Source organism: Tachysurus vachellii, chromosome 7 (assembly GCF_030014155.1).
Source record: "Tachysurus vachellii isolate PV-2020 chromosome 7, HZAU_Pvac_v1, whole genome shotgun sequence".
In the NCBI taxonomy this organism is placed as follows: Eukaryota; Metazoa; Chordata; class Actinopteri; order Siluriformes; family Bagridae; genus Tachysurus; species Tachysurus vachellii.
In genome coordinates, this window is record NC_083466.1 from 22,225,220 (window position 1) to 22,244,149 (window position 18,930).

The following is an 18,930-nucleotide window of genomic DNA, read 5'->3' on the forward strand; positions in this document are numbered from 1 at the left end:
AAGGTGTAATTACAGTTATAACCTCTCATGATGATATATTTACACTTATAAACAATATAAATGTGTAATTACAGTTATAACCTGTCATGATGATATATTTACACTTATAAACAAAATAAAGGTGTAAATACAGTTATAACCAGTCATAATGATATATTTACACGTAGAAACAATATAAAGGTGTAATTACAGTTATAACCTGTCATAATGATATATTTACACTTATAAACAATATAAAGGTGTAATTACAGTTATAACCTGTCATGATGATATATTTACACTTATAAACAATATAAAGGTGTAATTACAGTTATAACCTGTCATGATGATATATTTACACTTATAAACAATATAAAGGTGTAATTACAGTTATAACCTGTCATGATGATATATTTACACGTAGAAACAATACAAAGGTGTAATTACAGTTATAACCTGTCATAATGATATATTAACACTTATAAACAATATAAAGGTGTAATTACAGTTATAACCTGTCATAATGATATATTGAAATCCCTCTGCATGAGCATTTTTGTACAAGGACAAAATGTTGCCACATAAACAATCTTAATCAGTACTGAAATATTGTTGTTGTTGTTGTTGTTTCATTTACAACCGATTGTTCCCGCTAAGTGACTAAGACTATGTTTCAGCCAATGACTGTTTTGTCCCGCCCACATCCCTCTGTTTCAGCCACTGACTAAATGTCAGTGGACTTATGATTGTTAGGACTTATGTTAGGAACTGTTAGGACTTATGTTAGGAATTGTTTGAAGTGTGTTAGGAACTTGTTAGGAACTGATTTCCAGTCCATCCACCGCTCCACCGCTCCGCTCTAATTTTTTAAAATTAAAAAACTTCGACGAGGATGGGATTCGAACCCACGCGTGCAGAGCACAATGGATTAGCAGTCCATCGCCTTAACCACTCGGCCACCTCGTCTATATGCTTCTATTAATATACATTACTACAGTATATGTTATAAATATGTATACTGTATGTAATGCTAGTCTATTCAATTTCCTTTTAAAAGATAAGATGAGTCTGAAAAGTGTAAAATATCACGCTATTTTTTTATCGATATATCTGTGATCATATGTGATTTGAGACGCAGCCACGGCTTGTCTTGTTTTTTAAACCTAACAACACTATCGAATATTTTAGAACAGATTTGACGTCCTATGATTTCATTCACTGTCTCGACGACCATTTCGTGGCTTTAAAAATCAGCGTTTTCTATAAATAATAAGCATGACGTCATAACCCTGCGACATGGCACGAAGGACGGCGCTGTAACCATGGAAGATGAAGCTCGTAATGTTTACCGAAAAACCAAACGTGCTCGTTATTTACACCCGACAGGCTTCTATTACTCCACTGGTAATGTTTGTGTGATGTTAGGAAACTGGTCTAATTCAGTAAATGATGGATCTTTGTGTAAAACTTTGTGTAAAACTCAACTGTATTGAGGTTGGTTTAGGGTTGGTGTTGAGGTGGGTTTAGGGTTGGTGTTGAGGTGGGTTTAGGGTTGGTGTTGAGGTGGGTTTAGGGTTGGTGTTGAGGTGGGTTTAGGGTTGGTGTTGAGGTGGGTTTAGGGAGGTGTTAAGGTGGGTTTAGGGAGGTGTTGAGGTGTGTTTAGGGTTGGTGTTGAGGTGGGTTTAGGGTTGGTGTTGAGGTGGGTTTAGGGTTGGTGTTAAGGTGGGTTTAGGGAGGTGTTAAGGTGGGTTTAGGGAGGTGTTGAGGTGGGTTTAGGGTTGGTGTTGAGGTGGGTTTAGGGTTGGTGTTTAGGTGGGTTTAGGGAGCTCTGGATGGCTAATGGTTCAGTGATTTAGTGCAGAAATAAAGTAGAAGAGATACACACCCTGTTAGCACCACAAAGAGTTTACTTCATGCATATTCTCTAGAAAACAACAAAGTTTCTGGAATGCATTTCTTCAAAAAATGCTCGGTGTTTAAAGTGGTGCTGAGTGCCCTGCTTATTGTAGCCCTGCTGCAGCTGATCTATCTGTCGTTCCTGTCGAAGCTGCACGGCAAACAGCAGCGCTACAAGTATTCAGAGCTGTTCGGCTCCAAGAGGAACACGCAAAACAATGAGAAGAACTCTAAACGGGAACGCCTGAGATACTCCTTATCCAGTGGAGGCATCTTTGACAGCAGTGGTCAGTACCGTGTGTACAAAAACCTTATCAAGAGTGACTTCTCCACTAACCAGAAGCTGGGTGCAGATCCAAGATCCCATCACCTCGCCTTGGTGACACACACAACCATCAACAACCTTCATCATTTGGATTCTTTGCTTGAACGCTGGCAGAATCCGCTCTCTGTGGCTATTTTTGCTCATGGAGAAGATGTCAAGTTTGCAACAGCCCTTGTCTACGCCCTCAGCCTCTTCTGTCCACGTGTCCAAGCCTTGGTGGATTTCCACTTGGTATGCCACTCGGAGGAGATGGCCAGCTTCCCGGAGCAAGACAGAGAGCACTTTGCTGGACTTGAGGAACAAGGATGTCCTGGTGTCTTTGCGAAGCTTGAATCCCACCGGGACAAGTACAAGAACTATGCTATGGGAAGAAACATCTCCTACCCCAACAACCTTCTCCGCAACGTGGCCCGGACAGGCACAGAGGCTGCCTACATCCTTGTCCTCGACATTGACATGGTACCCAGCGCAGACCTGCATCATCAGTTTGTGATGATGCTGATGAAACGTGAGCGGGCCCCGGATGAAGTTCTGGTCTTGCCCGCTTTTGAAATAAGGCACACGCGCAAGATGCCTGCTACAAAATCCGAGCTTGCACAGCTGTACCTGGTCGGTGAGGTGAGGCCCTTCTATGAGGAACTGTGCCCACGATGCCAGGCACCCACTAACTACTCCCGTTGGATTAACCTTGTTAGCAAGAGCTCCGGGCCTCTGGAGGTGGCATATACACAGAACTGGGTCGACCCATGGGAACCCTTTTACATCGGGCCCAAATCAGTGCCACTATATGATGAGAACTTCAGACAGTACGGCTTCAACCGTATCAGTCAGGTGAGTCCTATAATCATCTAGCAACACAGAATAGATTCTGCATTATAAAATATATGGTGAATAACATGATGCCAAATGTTTGAGCGCAAGATTTATACCACACCATTTCATTTGGAAATAAAGATTCTATTTCTTTACATTGTAATGAACATTGTACATTATGACTGTAGAAAAGACATTATTTATAATTGCACTATTTACACTCTCTGGTGTCACCCAAATGAGGATGAGGTTCCCTTCTGTCTGGTTCCTCTCAAGGTTTCTCCCTCATACCATCTAAAGGAGTTCTAAAGTGCTATACAAATTGGCTCCATTACATAAATCATTTTACAGTCTACTGTAATTCTTAAACTACTATGTTTGCAGCATATGACTGACTACATCAAACAGAAAATAAGACATTTCTCTGTAGTAAGAAAACCCAGTTTAAACTCCCTCACCATGTTTAAGGACTAAATTATCCAACACCAGAGGAACAATAGTGTACATATGTGATATTTCTGTACAATCAGACAGAGACCGAGGCACTTCTGTGCAACTAATGTGACGGTGTTAGTAACAGAACCACAAATATTATCAGCATTCACTGCTATAATAATACAGTATACAGATTAGATCTTAATACAAACATGTTGTCTGTCTCTCTCTCTCTGTCTGTCTCTCTCTCTCTCAACTTCTCTGTTGTTCCTGTTCTCTCGCAGGCATGTGAGCTTCATGTAGCAGGGTTCAGGTTCTCTGTGGTGAGTAACGCCTTTGTGGTGCATCAGGGCTTTAAGATTCAGGGCGACTTTCACAGCCGCAAGGACGAGGAGAACCGCAGAAACCGCCTGCTCTTCCGAAGCTTCAAGGAAGGTCTGAAAAACAAATACCCCAACTCCCCTCGCCACTGCTGAGGCCTGGATCTCCAGAGAAACACCCAGGCCTCATTAGTGAAGCTTTATGCTACAACTAAAAATGGGTTATGAATGCTACACCCTGGTGCTGAGTATTATATAAAATATCAACTAGAAAATGACTCTTTGTTACAGTTTCTGATGTTGATGTCATGGCACACAATTCGGACTCAATCACTAACAGTAAACTAATAGTGTGAGACAATAGAGGTGTAAAAATCATGACATGTTTCTGGTTATTTAATGTATTGTTTTGAGGTTAATGTGCCACTACACTGAACGGAAGAACAGGGTCTCTATCGATGTAACAGTGGAAATGAGACTCCAAGAAAATGAAATGATTTCATGTGATTTACGAGAAAGATCTCTGTCTGCGTAAATAAGCCTGGGCTGTGAAGAGCAACATGAAAAGCTCCTTTAAAATGTGTTTTACTGTTGAGAAAATGTTCACCTTTCTCAAGCTGGTACAGTTTAGCTTTGTTTTATTACCCACTTCAACTGGAATTGAAGAATTTAAATCCATGAATGATCAGCGTGACCACTTTACAATGTGATTACTGATGATAAACAATAAACCGGGTTATAATCCATCTGTAGTTCAGGAAAGAGGTGAAATCAGAACAAAGAGAAATACAGTAGAACTGTTATAAAGTGTAAGGATTTACTATACTGTACTGAAACTGCACAGTCCTGAGACGGTCAATCAGCTTCTCTTTACATTCATCCCGAAGCTAAACCAGTGTCTTGGGACTATCTCTGTAAGTAACCTAACACTGACAAACTAAATGCTGTTAGTAAGTGTGTGCTTTATACAAAATGTGTGTGACGAGGCTGTGTGAAGATTGTAAAACATCTAGAGTTCTTCACAGACGAGAGACTGATTGAAAACAACTCCACTTCTGATTATTGTGTGTTGATGTGATTCGTTGTAACATAAGTAACGTTAATGGTATGTAAGTTATTAAAACCCAGTATTTTATCATTAAGTCTCAGAAAACAAAGATTTAAAAGTAGTTAAACTAATTAAAATCGAAATACAAGTTATTACTTCTGAGTAAGAAGAAAAGTGATGATTGTTGCAATTTTTTCCCTTTAGCCTTTTCCTAGCAGTTTTATTGCTATTCTTTTTTATGAACTTGTGTTTGAGAACATGTACTTCAGACTAAAACATTTTCATTAACTTATATATTTTTGTTATTATTTCTGTCGAATTCACATCACCACTGTATATCAGTGTTATCCACTAAGACCAGACCCAAACCCAAACGTACAACACCACTGTATTAACAGCGGGGAGAAATGTATAGTAGCTGATGTGTGGTGATTTCTCTCCCGGGGTGTTTGTCACTGTGCTTTTGTTTCCGTTTGTAGCACTACTGAAAGTATTTTTAAATGATTTCCTTTACGTTCTTTGATGCGGTAAATTATATGACACTATACTGTGTTTGTCAGTATTTGAGTAATGCTTGAATTGTACTTAACTACAGGATGTTTTATTATACACTGCGGAATGAATAAATGTGTGCGATTATCATTTGATGTGCATCGGTGCAATATTACCATAATTTAACTATAATGTGAATCTTTAGGCAGTAAGAGGACCAACAGGGGCAGTGGCGTGACATGGACTAGACGAGAAGATACTCTGGATACTCTACGATCTTTCTTTAGCTTGGAGTCTTTACATTCCTGTAAATTTCCCATGCTTGTCATTTATTAATATCAGTCAAGTCATCTATCTATCTATCTATCTATCTATCTATCTATCTATCTATCTATCTATCTATCTATCTATCTATCTATCTATCTAATCTGCTTGTTGATGTCAAATGAGTATCAAAAAAGACGACCCATGTATTTAATCACTCAAAGTGCACACTAGTGGCATCTGGTGGTCAAAATGAGGAATTTGCAGAAATTCTTGAGATTTTTTTTTGACTACATTTACATTTACAGCATTTGGCAGACGCCCTTATCCAGAGCGACGTACATAAGTGCTTAAATCTCTAGCATTGACTACATTAATGCTGGCTCACTAGGTTACATACTTAAGATGAAAAAAATTGAATGTAATTCTTCAAGCCTGAAGAAGACCCAGTAGGTTCGAAACGTTGCTTTTTAATTATTTAATAAATATGGGAGTTATAAGCAGTGTTGTGGACATTACATTTTTTTCATTTTAGCAGTTTCTTTTGTCCTGCACCTGCCAGAAGGTGGGATGTGCACACAATTACTTGTTTAATACATACTTAAGATACCATGAGTTTAAAACATTTGTTCAAAGTTACAATGAAAAAGCGTCAAAGGTTGTGTGTGTGTGTGTTTTTTTTAAATGCAAAAGATAAGGAAAGAAGTGCTAGTTGAAGTGTTTCCTGAATAAGTAGGTATTCAACCGCTTGAAAATAGCCAAACTAAACTAAAACGTTTACAAAAAGAATATAGAAAACTGATAAGTCTACACTTCTACAATTTTTTTTATAGGTAGCCTATTTAGTAACACAGATAACATTAACATTAAACTAAGGCCTAGTTTCATCTATCAATCTATCTGATGTATAAAATATATAATCTTCTACTCCACTTGTTTTCTCTGGTTACCTGAATATAGTTGTAGTAATACAATAATAGTCATACAATCCTATGACCCACTGGTCTAATAATGAGAAGCTGGGTTTACAGTCTTAACCTGACTCTATGACCTCTTGACTCACGTGTACTGTTGCTCTTAAACAAATAGCACCAGACACCAGTGACACAGATCCCATTATCGGCTCCTGCTGGCTGAGGAATCTGACTGGCAGATAGATACAGTACACCATGTATTAACAACTGCATTATCTTCATTTACTTGAAATACAGGTGAAGGTGTTACAAGAACATTAAGTAACTACCAATGCAGAGAAAACTACCAATGTATGAAATGCTGTCCTTCAATAAAATTGTTGTGACCTGTTGTGATCTCAGTTTGAAGGAAAATAGGAAAATAATCTACTTCAGTGTAGCAACAGTAACTCCACTTTGTGCCTGGCCTACTGTTGATAATGTTACTATCAGGGCATGTGCCATCGTACCTTGTTTTTTGTTGAAGAGGGCTATTCTTGATCTTCTAACAAAAAACAGACAATATTCCCCAATCCTTTAAGGTTGGAAAATTTCCTCAACTCTTAGAGAGGGAGTTTTCTGTCCTCACATAAACGCAGTATTACAATACTGCTTGTGTCCGTCGACAGGATACAATGTTGTTGTGGTATAAGTGCATCAGAAGCAACAGTGGTGTGAGATTTTTTAATGGTTTGTTGTCACTTTTGGGTTAAGAAACAATCCATAAACCAAAAATATCCAACCAGCAGTAATCCAGACTAGCAGACAAAGATTAAAGACAATCTATGGAGGTAGGCTTGTTTAATAGAGTGACTAGCAATGCAGCAAACTCACATGTTCGTGTCCCTGTTGTGCTGAGAATGATCCTTTGCCCCTAGGGCAAGACATATTAATGAACATTGTCTGCTGTCTTTAATAGGGTAGTGAGTGTGGACATTATGTAGCTGTACCTAATAAACAAATCATTTCAAATATCAACCCAATAAATATCATTGATCGTATATCTAATAATAGATGATCAAATATCCAAAGTGTGTACAATATTACAGAAGGTGACTCAGCTTAGAAGATGGTACAAAATCAGATTGGAGGAGAACTGAGAATCATTTGAAGACATATGATCGTACTGATAAATAACTGACCAGGTTGGACTGTGCTGTGCCATGATGGCTAGACATGTGTATGTCTCATGTTTCATTTCATCAGAGATCTGTCGGTCCTGCAAAGTAAAGACACAAGACCTCTTGTTCTTTTTAGAAATCTCCTGAAATTTCCATTCATCCTTGTCATAGTCTATCTTGACTTTGCTTTCTTTCTCTCTTCAGCCCCTCCCTTCTCTAAGTATATGGCCAGGAGGCATGTTGTGGAGGGATTGATGAAGAGAATTAGGGATGTTGTTGTGAATAACGATCCTTATTAAGCAGGTTTGGTGAGGCAAAGTGGGGTTTATCCTGGCAGCTTTGGGGACCAAGACTTACTCGGGTCATAGAGCTTTATGACACAAGCAATTAGCAACAGCCTGTCCTTAGAGGATACAGGAGGCAGCCAGCCTTCAGATTAGCAGACCTGAGCTGCAGGGGAGGGGAGCCTTGCCCATGGATGGCGATCTCGGCCAGCTGTGACCTTTTAATCTGGTCTTGGGTCAGATTTATGGCTCAGTAAACTGATCAGTGTTGTTAGGAGGTGGCCCATAATAAAGCACTTTCAAGCAGTTAGATCTAAAGTACTTGTAAACAACAAAGCATGTTGGGTTTATCCACTTCTTTAAATGCTGTGTTATTCTCCAGTAGGGTGAAATGTTCTCAAATAAGAGAGATAAAAAGTAAATCCAGATTTACTATTAAGTGTTTCTGAGAAGCTAATAGCTGAGCTAATTTAAGTTCCAGTGATGCCAAAATGACTAAATACCAAGAACCACAAGTGAGATTTTGCCCACTGCTCCAACTTGAGGGTTAATTTATACATATATACAGTATCTCACAGAAGTGAGTACACCCCTCACATTTTTGTGAATATTTTATTATATCTTTTCATGTGTAAACCCCTGGCCACAAAAGTGAGTACACCCCTAAGTGAAAATGTCCAGATTGTGCCCAAAGTGTCAATATTTTGTGTGGCCACCATTATTTTCCAGCACTGCCTTAACCCTCTTGGGCATGGAGTTCACCAGAGCATCACAGGTTGCCATTGGAGTCCTTTTCCACTCCTCCATGACGACATCACAGAGCTGGTGGATAGACCTTGCACTCCTCCACCTTGATGCACCACAGATGTTCAATAGGATTTAGGTGTGGAGACATGCTTGGCCAGTCCATCACATTTACCTCAGCTTCTTTAGTAAGGGGTCGTTATCATGTTGGAATACTGCCCTGCAGCTCCGTCTCCGAAGGGAGAAGATCAAGCTCTGCTTCAGTATGTCACAAAACATGTTGGCATTCTTGGTTCCCTCAATGAACTGTAGCTCCCCAGTGCCGACAGCACTCAAGCAGCCTCAGACCATGATGCTCCCACCACCGTGCTTGACTGTAGGCAAGACACACTTGTCTTTGTACTCCTCACCTGGTTGCCGCCACACACGCTTGACACAATCTGAACCAAATAATGTTATCTTTGTCTTCAGCAAACTGTTTGTGGGCTTTCTTGTGCATCATCCTTAGAACTTCTGTTGACTTCAGTTCGGCTTTTAATTCTATAATTCCGGAAATTCTCCACTCCAAACTCCTAAGGCTCACTATACCCCCTTCCATCTGTCAGTGGATCACCAGCTTCCTGACAGATAGGAAACAACAGATGAGACTGGGAGGTGTCACCTCCAGCATTCGGACAATCAGCACTGGCGCTCCACAGGGATGTGTCCTCTCCCCACTGTTATTCTCCCTATACACTAATGACTGCACTTCAAGTGACCAAACTGTTAAACTCCTGAAATCTGCAGATGATACTACGCTCATTGGTCTCATCCAAGATGGCGATGAATCTGCATACCAGCAGGAGGTGAAGCGGCTGGTGCTATGGTGCAGTCAGAACAGTCTGGAGCGAAACACTCTCAAAACTGTGGAGATGATAGTGGACTTTAGGAAAGACCCCTCAACACTACTCCCCCTCACAATATCCAACAGCCCGGTGTCATCTGTAGAGGCCTTCAAGTTTCTGGGCACTACCATTTCCCAAGACCTGAAATGGGAGTGCAACATAAACTCTATCATCAAAAAGGCCCAGCAGAGAATGTACTTTCTACGTCAATTAAGGAAGTACGGTCTGCCACAGGAGCTGTTAATGCTGTTCTACACTGCAGTCATAGAATCTGTCCTGTGCACATCCATCACCATCTAGTTTGGTGCAGCAACAAAACAGGACAGAAACAGACTGCAACACACAGTTAGAACAGCAGAAAAAATAATTGGCGCCCCCCTGCCCACTCTCCAGGACTTGTACAACACAATAACCAGAAACCGGGCAGGAAAATTCACTACTGACCCTTCGCAACCTGGACACAACCTCTTTCAGCTCCTCCCTTCTGGAAGGCGCTACAGAACCTTGCTTACTAAAACTGCCAGACACAGGAACAGTTTCTTTCCCCAGGCAATCACCCTGATCAACAACTCACCATAATTATATTTACTGCTTCTTATCATAAGTACTGCATTATCAGGACTGTCAGTCATCACATCATCTGTATATTACACACTACTGCTGCTGTATATTGTACAAAAAGCATAATATTGTTATTTGCACTCTCATACTTTATGTACATACCTGATCGTTCATATTCTATATTCATATTTTATATATTTTATTCATTCTATATTCATATTTTATACTCATTCTGTCTATATTGTATCTCATCATCTGCATCGTCTTGTATAGTTTGTATAGTATAATGTTATTTACCTTTGAGAGTCACAAACTGCTGGAACCAAATTCATTCTGTGTGTCAATGAACGCGGGATAAAAACGGACCCAAACGCAGGACAGCTTAACAAAAAGGGGATTTAATAAATTAAAGAAACACGAAACAGGACACAGACATAACCAGACATGACGACGACAGGAGACAATAGGATTCCGCGCTGCACGAAGCAACGCGGCTCAATTAAATAATACAAATAATCATTATACCCAAGGGACAGGTGTGCAGAGGCGGGGCAGAAAAGACAAGGGCGGGGCAGACACGTGAACATGAAACATAAACAAAAGGCACATGGCCAAAGTCCAGGCAGAGTCCTGACAGAACCCCCCCTCAAGGCACGGCTCCCGACGCGCCAAACCGTCCTGACAGTCCCGACGGGTCCAGGAGGGGGGGAGCAAGGCACACGGCGAGGCAGGTGGGGGGAGCAAGGCACACAGCGAGGCAGGTGGGGAGAGCAAGGCACACGGCGAGGCAGGTGGGGGGAGCAAGGCACACGGCGAGGCAGGTGGTGGGAGCAAGGCACACGGCGAGGCAGGTGGGGGGGAGCAAGGCACACGGCGGCGCAGCCAGAGTGGCCGAGCGACGTCCACAGCCGAACAGGAGGGCCAAGTGGCGTCCACAGCCGAACAGGATGGCCGAGCGACGTCCACAGCCGAACAGGAGGGCCGAGCGACGTCCACAGCCGAACAGGAGGGCCGAGCAACGCCCACAGCCGAACAGGAGGGCCGAGCAACGCCCACAGCCGAGCACAACCCCCGACGCACCACGGTCAAACCCACCACTCAGAACCAGGAAAGGGGGGGAGGGAGGGCGGGGAAAAAACAAAACCCTCCACAGAACAGAAAAAAAAAGTCCAGGGGTAAAACACGGGCCTGCAACACCCCCCGCGGACAGGAAATGGGGCGGCGTCCTCCACGGAAACCGGATGTGAAGCGACGCCCCCCACCGGACAGATGTGGGGCAATGTCACAGGACACCGAAAAAACAAAACAAAACTCGGGCTGGTGACATGGCCCGCAACCAGGAAGTGGAGCGGCGCCCCCCGCGGAAAAGTCAGAAGCGGAGCGGCGTCCCCCACCGAAAAAATGCGGACCGATGTCACCAAAACCCGCAAAGTCCAGGGAAAAAAAAATCCAATAAAAAAAAAAAATAAAAAAATGCTCCCAAGCGGCCGGTCCAGGCTGAAGCTGTCCTGCTGGGTCCTGGTCTTGCGGAATCCTTCTGTCAATGAACGCGGGATAAAAACGGACCCAAACGCAGGACAGCTTAACAAAAACGGGGATTTAATAAATTAAAGAAACACGAAACAGGACACAGACATAACCAGACATGACGACGACAGGAGACAATAGGATTCCGCGCTGCACGAAGCAACGCGGCTCAATTAAATAATACAAATAATCATTATACCCAAGGGACAGGTGTGCAGAGGCGGGGCAGAAAAGACAAGGGCGGGGCAGACATGTGAACATGAAACATAAACAAAAGGCACATGGCCAAAGTCCAGGCAGAGTCCTGACAGAGTGTGTCAATTCTGATTCTGAAGAGGCTCCGTCTGGGACATTTACATTTACATTTACAGCATTTGGCAGACGCCCTTATCCAGAGCGACGTACATAAGTGCTTAAATCTCTAACATTGAATACATTAATGCTGGCTCACTAAGTTACATACTTAAGATACCATGAGTTTAAAACATTTGTTCAAAGTTACAATGAAAAAGTGTCAAAGGTGTTTTTTTTTGTTTTTTTAAATGCAAAAGATAAGGAAAGAAGTGCTAGTTGAAGTGTTTCCTGAATAAGTAGGTCTTCAACCGCCGCTTGAAAATATCCAGTGACTCAGCTGTCCGGACCTCTAGGGGAAGTTCATTCCACCACCTTGGTGCCAGAACAGAGAAGAGTCTTGTAGTATACTTGCCTCTTACCCTGAGAGATGGTGGAACCAGTTGAGCAGTGCTGGTAGATCGGAGATAGTCCTTTGATGAGGGCTTTGAGGAAAGAGGGAGCTGGTCCATTTTTGGCTTTGTAGGCCAGCATCAGTGTTTTGCGTGCAGCTACCGGAAGCCAGTGGAGGGATTGCAGCAGCGGGGTGGTATGCGAGAACTTTGGCAGGTTTAAAACAAGCCGGGCAGCTGCATTTTGGATCATTTGCAGAGGACGGATTGCGTTCATAGGTAGACCTGCCAGCAGTGCGTTGCAGTAATCCAGTCTAGAAATGACAAGAGACTGAACATATACCTGAGCAGCCTGTGTGGACAGAAATGGCCGAATCCTTCTAATGTTGTAGAGAAGAAACCGACATGAGCGAGTCACATTAGCAACATGAGAGGAAAAGGACAGTTGATTGTCCATGGTTACCCCAAGGTTGCAAGCTGTGGCTGAAGGGGAGAGCAGATCGTTGTGCAAGGATATAGCAAGATCATGACCTGGGGATGAATCACCTGGGATGAACAGCAGTTCAGTTTTGCTAGGATTAAGCTTTAACTGATGAGCAGTCATCCATGATGAAATTTCTGCCAGACATGCTGAGATCCGGTCAGAAGCTGTGGCATCTGAGGGTGGGAAAGAGAAGATAAGTTGTGTATCATCAGCATAGCAGTGGTAAGAGAACCCATGTGAGGAAACTTCACCAAGAGAGTGAGTATACAGGGAGAAAAGAAGAGGACCAAGTACTGAGCCCTGTGGGATGCCAGTGGAGATTCTGCATGGAGCAGATGTCACTCCCCTCCATGTTACCTGATATGAGCGTCCTTCCAGGTAGGAAGCAAACCATTCCCAAGCTGAGCCGCAAATCCCAAGATTCCTGAGGGTGGATAAGAGAGTCTTATGGTTGACCGTATCAAACACAGCTGAATGGTCAAGGAGGATAAGGACAGATGACAGTTTGGCTGATCTAGCAGCATGTAGTTTCTCAGAGACATCCAAAAGGGCTGTCTCTGTGGAATGAGCTGCTTTAAAGCCAGACTGGTTGGGGTCTTGGAGGTTGTTCTGTGAGAGATAGACAGACAGTTGATTATAGACAATGCGTTCAAGAATTTTTGAAAGAAACGAGAGAAGTGATACCGGTCTGTAGTTACTGATGTCTGTTGGATCCAGAGCAGGTTTCTTTAGGATGGGAATAACCCTTGCTCTCTTGAAAGTAGTTGGTACCTGACCAGATGCTATGGATCTATTGACGATAGTGGAAATGAAGGGCAGAAGGTCTTGCGAGATGGTCTGGAGCATAGTGGAAGGGAGTGGATCCAATGGGCAGGTGGTTGGATTGCAAGACTGGATGAGCTGTAAAATGGACAACAGCCATGCAGACCAATTTGATTCAGTATGCAGCATATGGTCTGAGCACTGACAGTCTGACCCCCCTCTGCAGCAATGCTGGCAGCTTTCATATGTCTATTTCCCAAACACAACCTCTGGATATGACGCTGGCCATGTTTGCTTAACTTCTTTGGTCGAACTTGGATCTTTTTGTCCTGTTAAACCACTGTATGGTATTACCGTGCTGCAGCCCAGTTTCAGGGTTTTGGCAATCTTCTTATAGCCTACACCATCTTTATGTCGAGCAACAATTCTTTTTTTTTCAATTCTCTGAGGTCTTTGCCATGAGGTGCAATGTTGATCTTTCCAGTGACCAGTATGAGGGAGTGAGAGCGATAACACCAAATTTAACACACCTGCTCCCTAATCACACCTGAGACCTTGTAACACTAATGATTCACATCACATAAGGGAGAGAAAATGGCTAATTGGGCCCAATTTGGACATTTTCACTTAGGGGTGTACTCACTTTTGTGTCCAGCGATTTAGACATTACTGTACACTCTCTACTTTACATTACATTACTTTACAAGTGTCATTTCTTCAGTGTTGTCAAATTTAAAGATATAAATTATATACTTAATATATATAAATAAGATAAAATATTTACAAAAAATGTAAGGGGTGTACTCACTTCTGTGTGATACTGTATATATATGTATATATATACTGTATATAGATATTATATGACGCTGCAATACAAATATTTATACGAGCAATACATCACATAACACTACTTTAAAAATTCTTTAGAGAAGCTTTAAACAAAGATACTGCCTATTGCCCACTGTATACAACTAACAAAGGAATGTCACAGAGAACAATTTTTTTCTTTCTGTCTTTCTGTTTCTCTAGCGTTATTTGGGTAGTTAAGGATTTTTAGCTTTCTAAAGAGGTCAATCTTGAAAGCCGCTCAGAGACAATAAATAAGGGTTTTAATTAGAACCTTTAAGCATTGCCCAAAGGGAAACCAATGAACTATTGTGTTGTCCTGGATTTAACAGATACAAGGTCCAGTATTTTACATATAAACAAAACCCAATCAGCTTGCATCTCAGCTGTGATGGAGACAAAATGCTCAGAACACCATGATTTCTTATGAATTTGTGAACTCTTGTACCTTGATATTGACCTCTTCCTACGCCTTCCTACTAATCCCTTTCATTTCACCAAGATAGGCCTTAGTAGCCACAGATGTTATCAGACCTGCTGTGTGTCCTCTAAAGCTGCAGCAGAGACACCTGTATCAATGGGCCAGTAAGACATGTGGCCTTGGACAACCTGCTAAGGTGCTGCCTTTACAGACAGCTCTAATGAGCAATGACACTTTAAACACTATAAAACTGTATTAGTCACTTTAACCTTGGCTCCATGTCCAAAGATTTCCCATAAGTCCAAGCCTTGTTATTTCTTATTACATTTGGTCATGTTTACTATAGCAAGGGAGCAATGTCACATAATGATATTATAATACTTATATACACACTCATAAGCCACTGTAACATGAACAGCTGTACATTTACACCATGCAATTAACTCACCAGCCCAACCATGTGGCAGCACTGCAATGAAATCTCTGAGATACAGGAAAGCGTTCACATAAATCATCAGAAAAATGTGATGTCAGTGACATATTGGTATCAGATGGACTGATTTGGGTAAAATGGGGAAACTGACTATCTCCTAACATTTTTGACACACAGTAGTTTCTAGAGGGGGCACGGTTTCTAGAGTTTAGTGTAATACACAAAAACAAACAAATGAAAAAGATTCAGTGAACAGTGGTTCTGTGGGTGGAAATGACTTATTGATGAGAAAGCTCAGAGGGGAAGAGCCAAACTGATTTAACCTGGCAGGAAGTTGTCAATGGTAACTCCAATAACAACTACTTATAACTGTGGGGAACAGAAAAGCATCTCAGACCATGAAGTGGATGGGATACTAAAGCAAAGATGGTGACCCAGGGAAGTGGGGGATCAGAGGTTAAGGCGTCAGACGTCTTCTCTGAAAGTTGTGAGATGGAATCCCAGCACCACCAAGCTTGCACCTCTAGGCCCTTTAACCCTCAACCCTTTAAATGAGATTAAAGTCACTCTGGATAAAAGCATCTGCCAAATGCTTAAAAATGTAAATGTTCTGCTCCTTTCAAATTAGAACAAGTATCTGATGAAAAGTGTACAGTTGAAGAAAACCTTTGCTTTTTTCCCCATCATCAGCTGCTACTGTATATGTTCATTATGTTGCTCAATGGATTTGAATCCTAGTTGTGTTAATTATGAAAAGTATTTCATTCAAGTGTTATCCTCATTCTGCTCACTTCAGCATTGAACATTTTAGTATTTTCCTTCTCTAACACATCACCCATAAAGCTACATTAACTTTTAAACCTTGGGGGAAAATTCTAATACAAATCCTGGTTCAGTCTTGGAAATTAAAATCAGTGTACTGGAGACTATTGTTCTGTGCTTGGTTGGGAACCTACTGGAAGGATTACACTGAAAGGGCATGTAAACAGGTAGTGATTATGTACTGAAGATATAATAAGAAACTTAATCGTTTTCATTACACAAATAAAGTGTAATCTAATCCGATTAGTGCTATTAATCAACCAAGGATGTGGTCTTTGTTTCATGAATCACCAGGTGATGTTTTTCCTTAGGTACACTGTGCAACATCTTTCCATAAACCAATTATTTGAGGTGCTTTCACCAATTTTTGTACAACATGCGTAATATCTAATAATCAATAAGATAAGATCAATAATTCTGATTGGTCAGAAGGCAGTTTCTGTAACAGCAGCTCAGAAAGTAATTTCAGCTGCAATGCAAATTTACAACAGTTCTATAGAAATGTGCTCATTCTAATACATTTCGATTCTATAGTAAAAATTCACAGAGCAGAAATCATGCTTTGCTAGTCCCGAGATACTAAAAACAGCCGGGCCATTAGCAAAAAACGCTCCTGAGTTACTACAGAATGCCATTTAAAGAATAAACTCAATTAAGACCAAAAATCACTGCTGTGTGTGCCACTCCATTTTCCTCACATTCATTATCATTGTACTTAGTAGTGATACATAATTTTAATACACCTAATAAATTATATATGTATTCTGTCAAAAGGTACATTTTCAACAGTCTTACTTATTTTTCAATACAACATTTTTTCATTGCAAAACCTTTTTAAACCAACTGTCGTTTTATATACAATATACATCAAGGTCCTGTGTGTCTCAATGCTAAACTAATTACACACTATAAATCATTAAATATACCACACAAATATCTTGTGTCATGCTAATTCCTGACTACTCTCCTCCTCCTCCTCCTCTAGTGTCCTTCTCCCAATATTTGTTTCTGCTCAGTTTACTTGTTTACTGTCCCGTCTGCGCAGCCCCCTTCACAGCGGCTCAAGCAGTTTATCTTTTCTTTTCTGCACTGAAACAATAGGAGGGGAAGTGAAACAGTGCTTTAGCAGGTAAATGCCATTGATTGGAGCTCTGCTGGGGAGGACTGGGGGTATTACAGGCCAAGAGAAGACCCTCATTCAGGTGCAAACGAGTTTGTGATTACCTATTTGCAGAGTATTACAGCGTGATTGGGTGTTAACATCTTGACGGTGTGTTTGTCAGTGTAAGAGTTTGTAATTGTGTTACTCTCTTGACTCGGGCATAGGAGAAGCCTGGGTGATAAGGAGATAACACTAATTAGTTCTCCTCCCAGTGGCTTGTTAATTGTGGATATCTCAGGCTTGGGTAAAACTGCTTTACCTCCACCAGACTTAATTTGCCTGCTGGCAATATTAGCAGCTCATTTTAAAGCATAAAGACCTGAATTTAAGCCTGTTTTATTTAATTATGCCATGTGGGGTTCCATAGTGATTATCTAAAACAGGGTGAGGGGATAGGAACATTGAAAATCTCACTAAATCTTTCAGCATTAAAGAATTACACAAAACCACTCGGTGCAACATGCAGCAATATAACAGTAACAGTCTGTAACCTTTGTCATTTTTAAACTGAATAAACACAAATGACCATAAACAACAAAACTAACTAACTAACCATAGTTTGTTTGTAAAATATTTAGTAATTTATTAATTCAGAATTACAGAAGATTAAGATGTGGTATTATAACATTTACAAAAGAATACACTATAGTGTATTTAATTCAGACAAAGCTTTGCTTTTAAATGTATTATATATATATATATATATATATATATATATATATATATATATATGTACACGTGTGTGTAATTTAAATATATATAACTATATAATATAATATAATACATTTATTATATGAAACAATAAAATGTACATAATACATAAAATGTGCTTGATTACATCTTATAATGATATAGTTTTTTGTGGCTTAAGAGCTGTTAAGCAGATTTAGACTGAAGCGCTCAGAGTGTGTGTATAAGAATAAGTGACAGAGAGAGAGAGAGAGAGAGAGAGAGAGAGGGAGAGGGAGAGGGAGAGATGGCATGTATGTTGTTTCTGTATCTCAATGCATTTGATCATTATTGACATATTTATTTGCAAAAGAGTATAATAATAAACATATAATAATATACACATATAATATTAATAATATAAAAATATATTGATTTGTCCAGAGGACTTTCTAAAGGAAAACATTTCCACTTTTCTGAATGGATGCATATTCATCACTACACAAACTACGGTGTGTGTGTCCAGTGTTAATGAGGTTTATAATCACATGTTCAGGTTTCTGTGGACATTAAACCATCTCCAGGCTAAAATGTCTTAACACCAGTGTAACCCATGCTAACTCTTTGTATGACTGTGTCCTTTATTTCCTTATGGACTCTGGTAGCAGATTTACTGCCCAATTATTAGAGCTTAATATATTACAGGACCAGTTCTAACAACTTCAATTACAAATTTTATGTGTGCATAACCAGAAAACAGACCTGACTAAAATCAGCATCAGTCTACAGTGTACAGAGTGTATACATGCTTGTTTTACTGTGTACCTGAATGTACAGATATTTGGGTTAAAGATTAGCTTTATTTAACATTAAATTCTGAATTAGTTTATTGGTGGCTATATTGTTAGAACACATGAATTCATAAAATATTTAAAACTTTTTTTAGTCTTAACTTTTAATTAAGATCATAACACTTACTGTGATGTTAATTTGAAGTCCTTA

General features: G+C 40.5%; 1 protein-coding gene and 1 non-coding gene across 3 annotated transcripts; one reads left to right on the forward strand and one right to left on the reverse strand.

Moving 5' to 3' along the window:
- Positions 1–863: 863 nt before the first annotated feature.
- On the reverse strand, positions 864–945 carry trnas-gcu (transfer RNA serine (anticodon GCU)). The gene has a single exon. It is a non-coding gene; the product is annotated as a tRNA-Ser (tRNA).
- Positions 946–1,264: 319 nt separating this feature from the next.
- Positions 1,265–5,457, forward strand: b4gat1 (beta-1,4-glucuronyltransferase 1). 2 transcript variants are annotated; one of them, XM_060874988.1, is made up of 3 exons: positions 1,265–1,383; positions 1,989–3,031; positions 3,733–5,457. In XM_060874988.1, the coding sequence occupies exons 1-3, from the start codon at positions 1,302–1,304 to the stop codon at positions 3,922–3,924; spliced, it is 1,317 nt and encodes a 438-aa protein (XP_060730971.1). In that variant the 5' UTR covers positions 1,265–1,301; the 3' UTR covers positions 3,925–5,457. The 2 variants fall into 2 exon arrangements, with proteins under 2 accessions (XP_060730971.1, XP_060730972.1); XM_060874989.1 differs by lacking the exon at positions 1,265–1,383 and having other exon boundaries at positions 1,738–3,031.
- The last annotated feature ends 13,473 nt before the right edge of the window (positions 5,458–18,930 follow it).

Coding starts and splice junctions, on each gene's coding strand:
- b4gat1 (XM_060874988.1), top strand. CDS start 1,302: ATGGAAGATGAAGCTCGTAATGTTTACCGAAAAACCAAACGTGCTCGT. Junction 1,384..1,988: donor AGGCTTCTATTACTCCACTG/GTAATGTTTGTG, acceptor TGCTTATTGTAG/CCCTGCTGCAGCTGATCTAT. Junction 3,032..3,732: donor GCTTCAACCGTATCAGTCAG/GTGAGTCCTATA, acceptor GTTCTCTCGCAG/GCATGTGAGCTTCATGTAGC.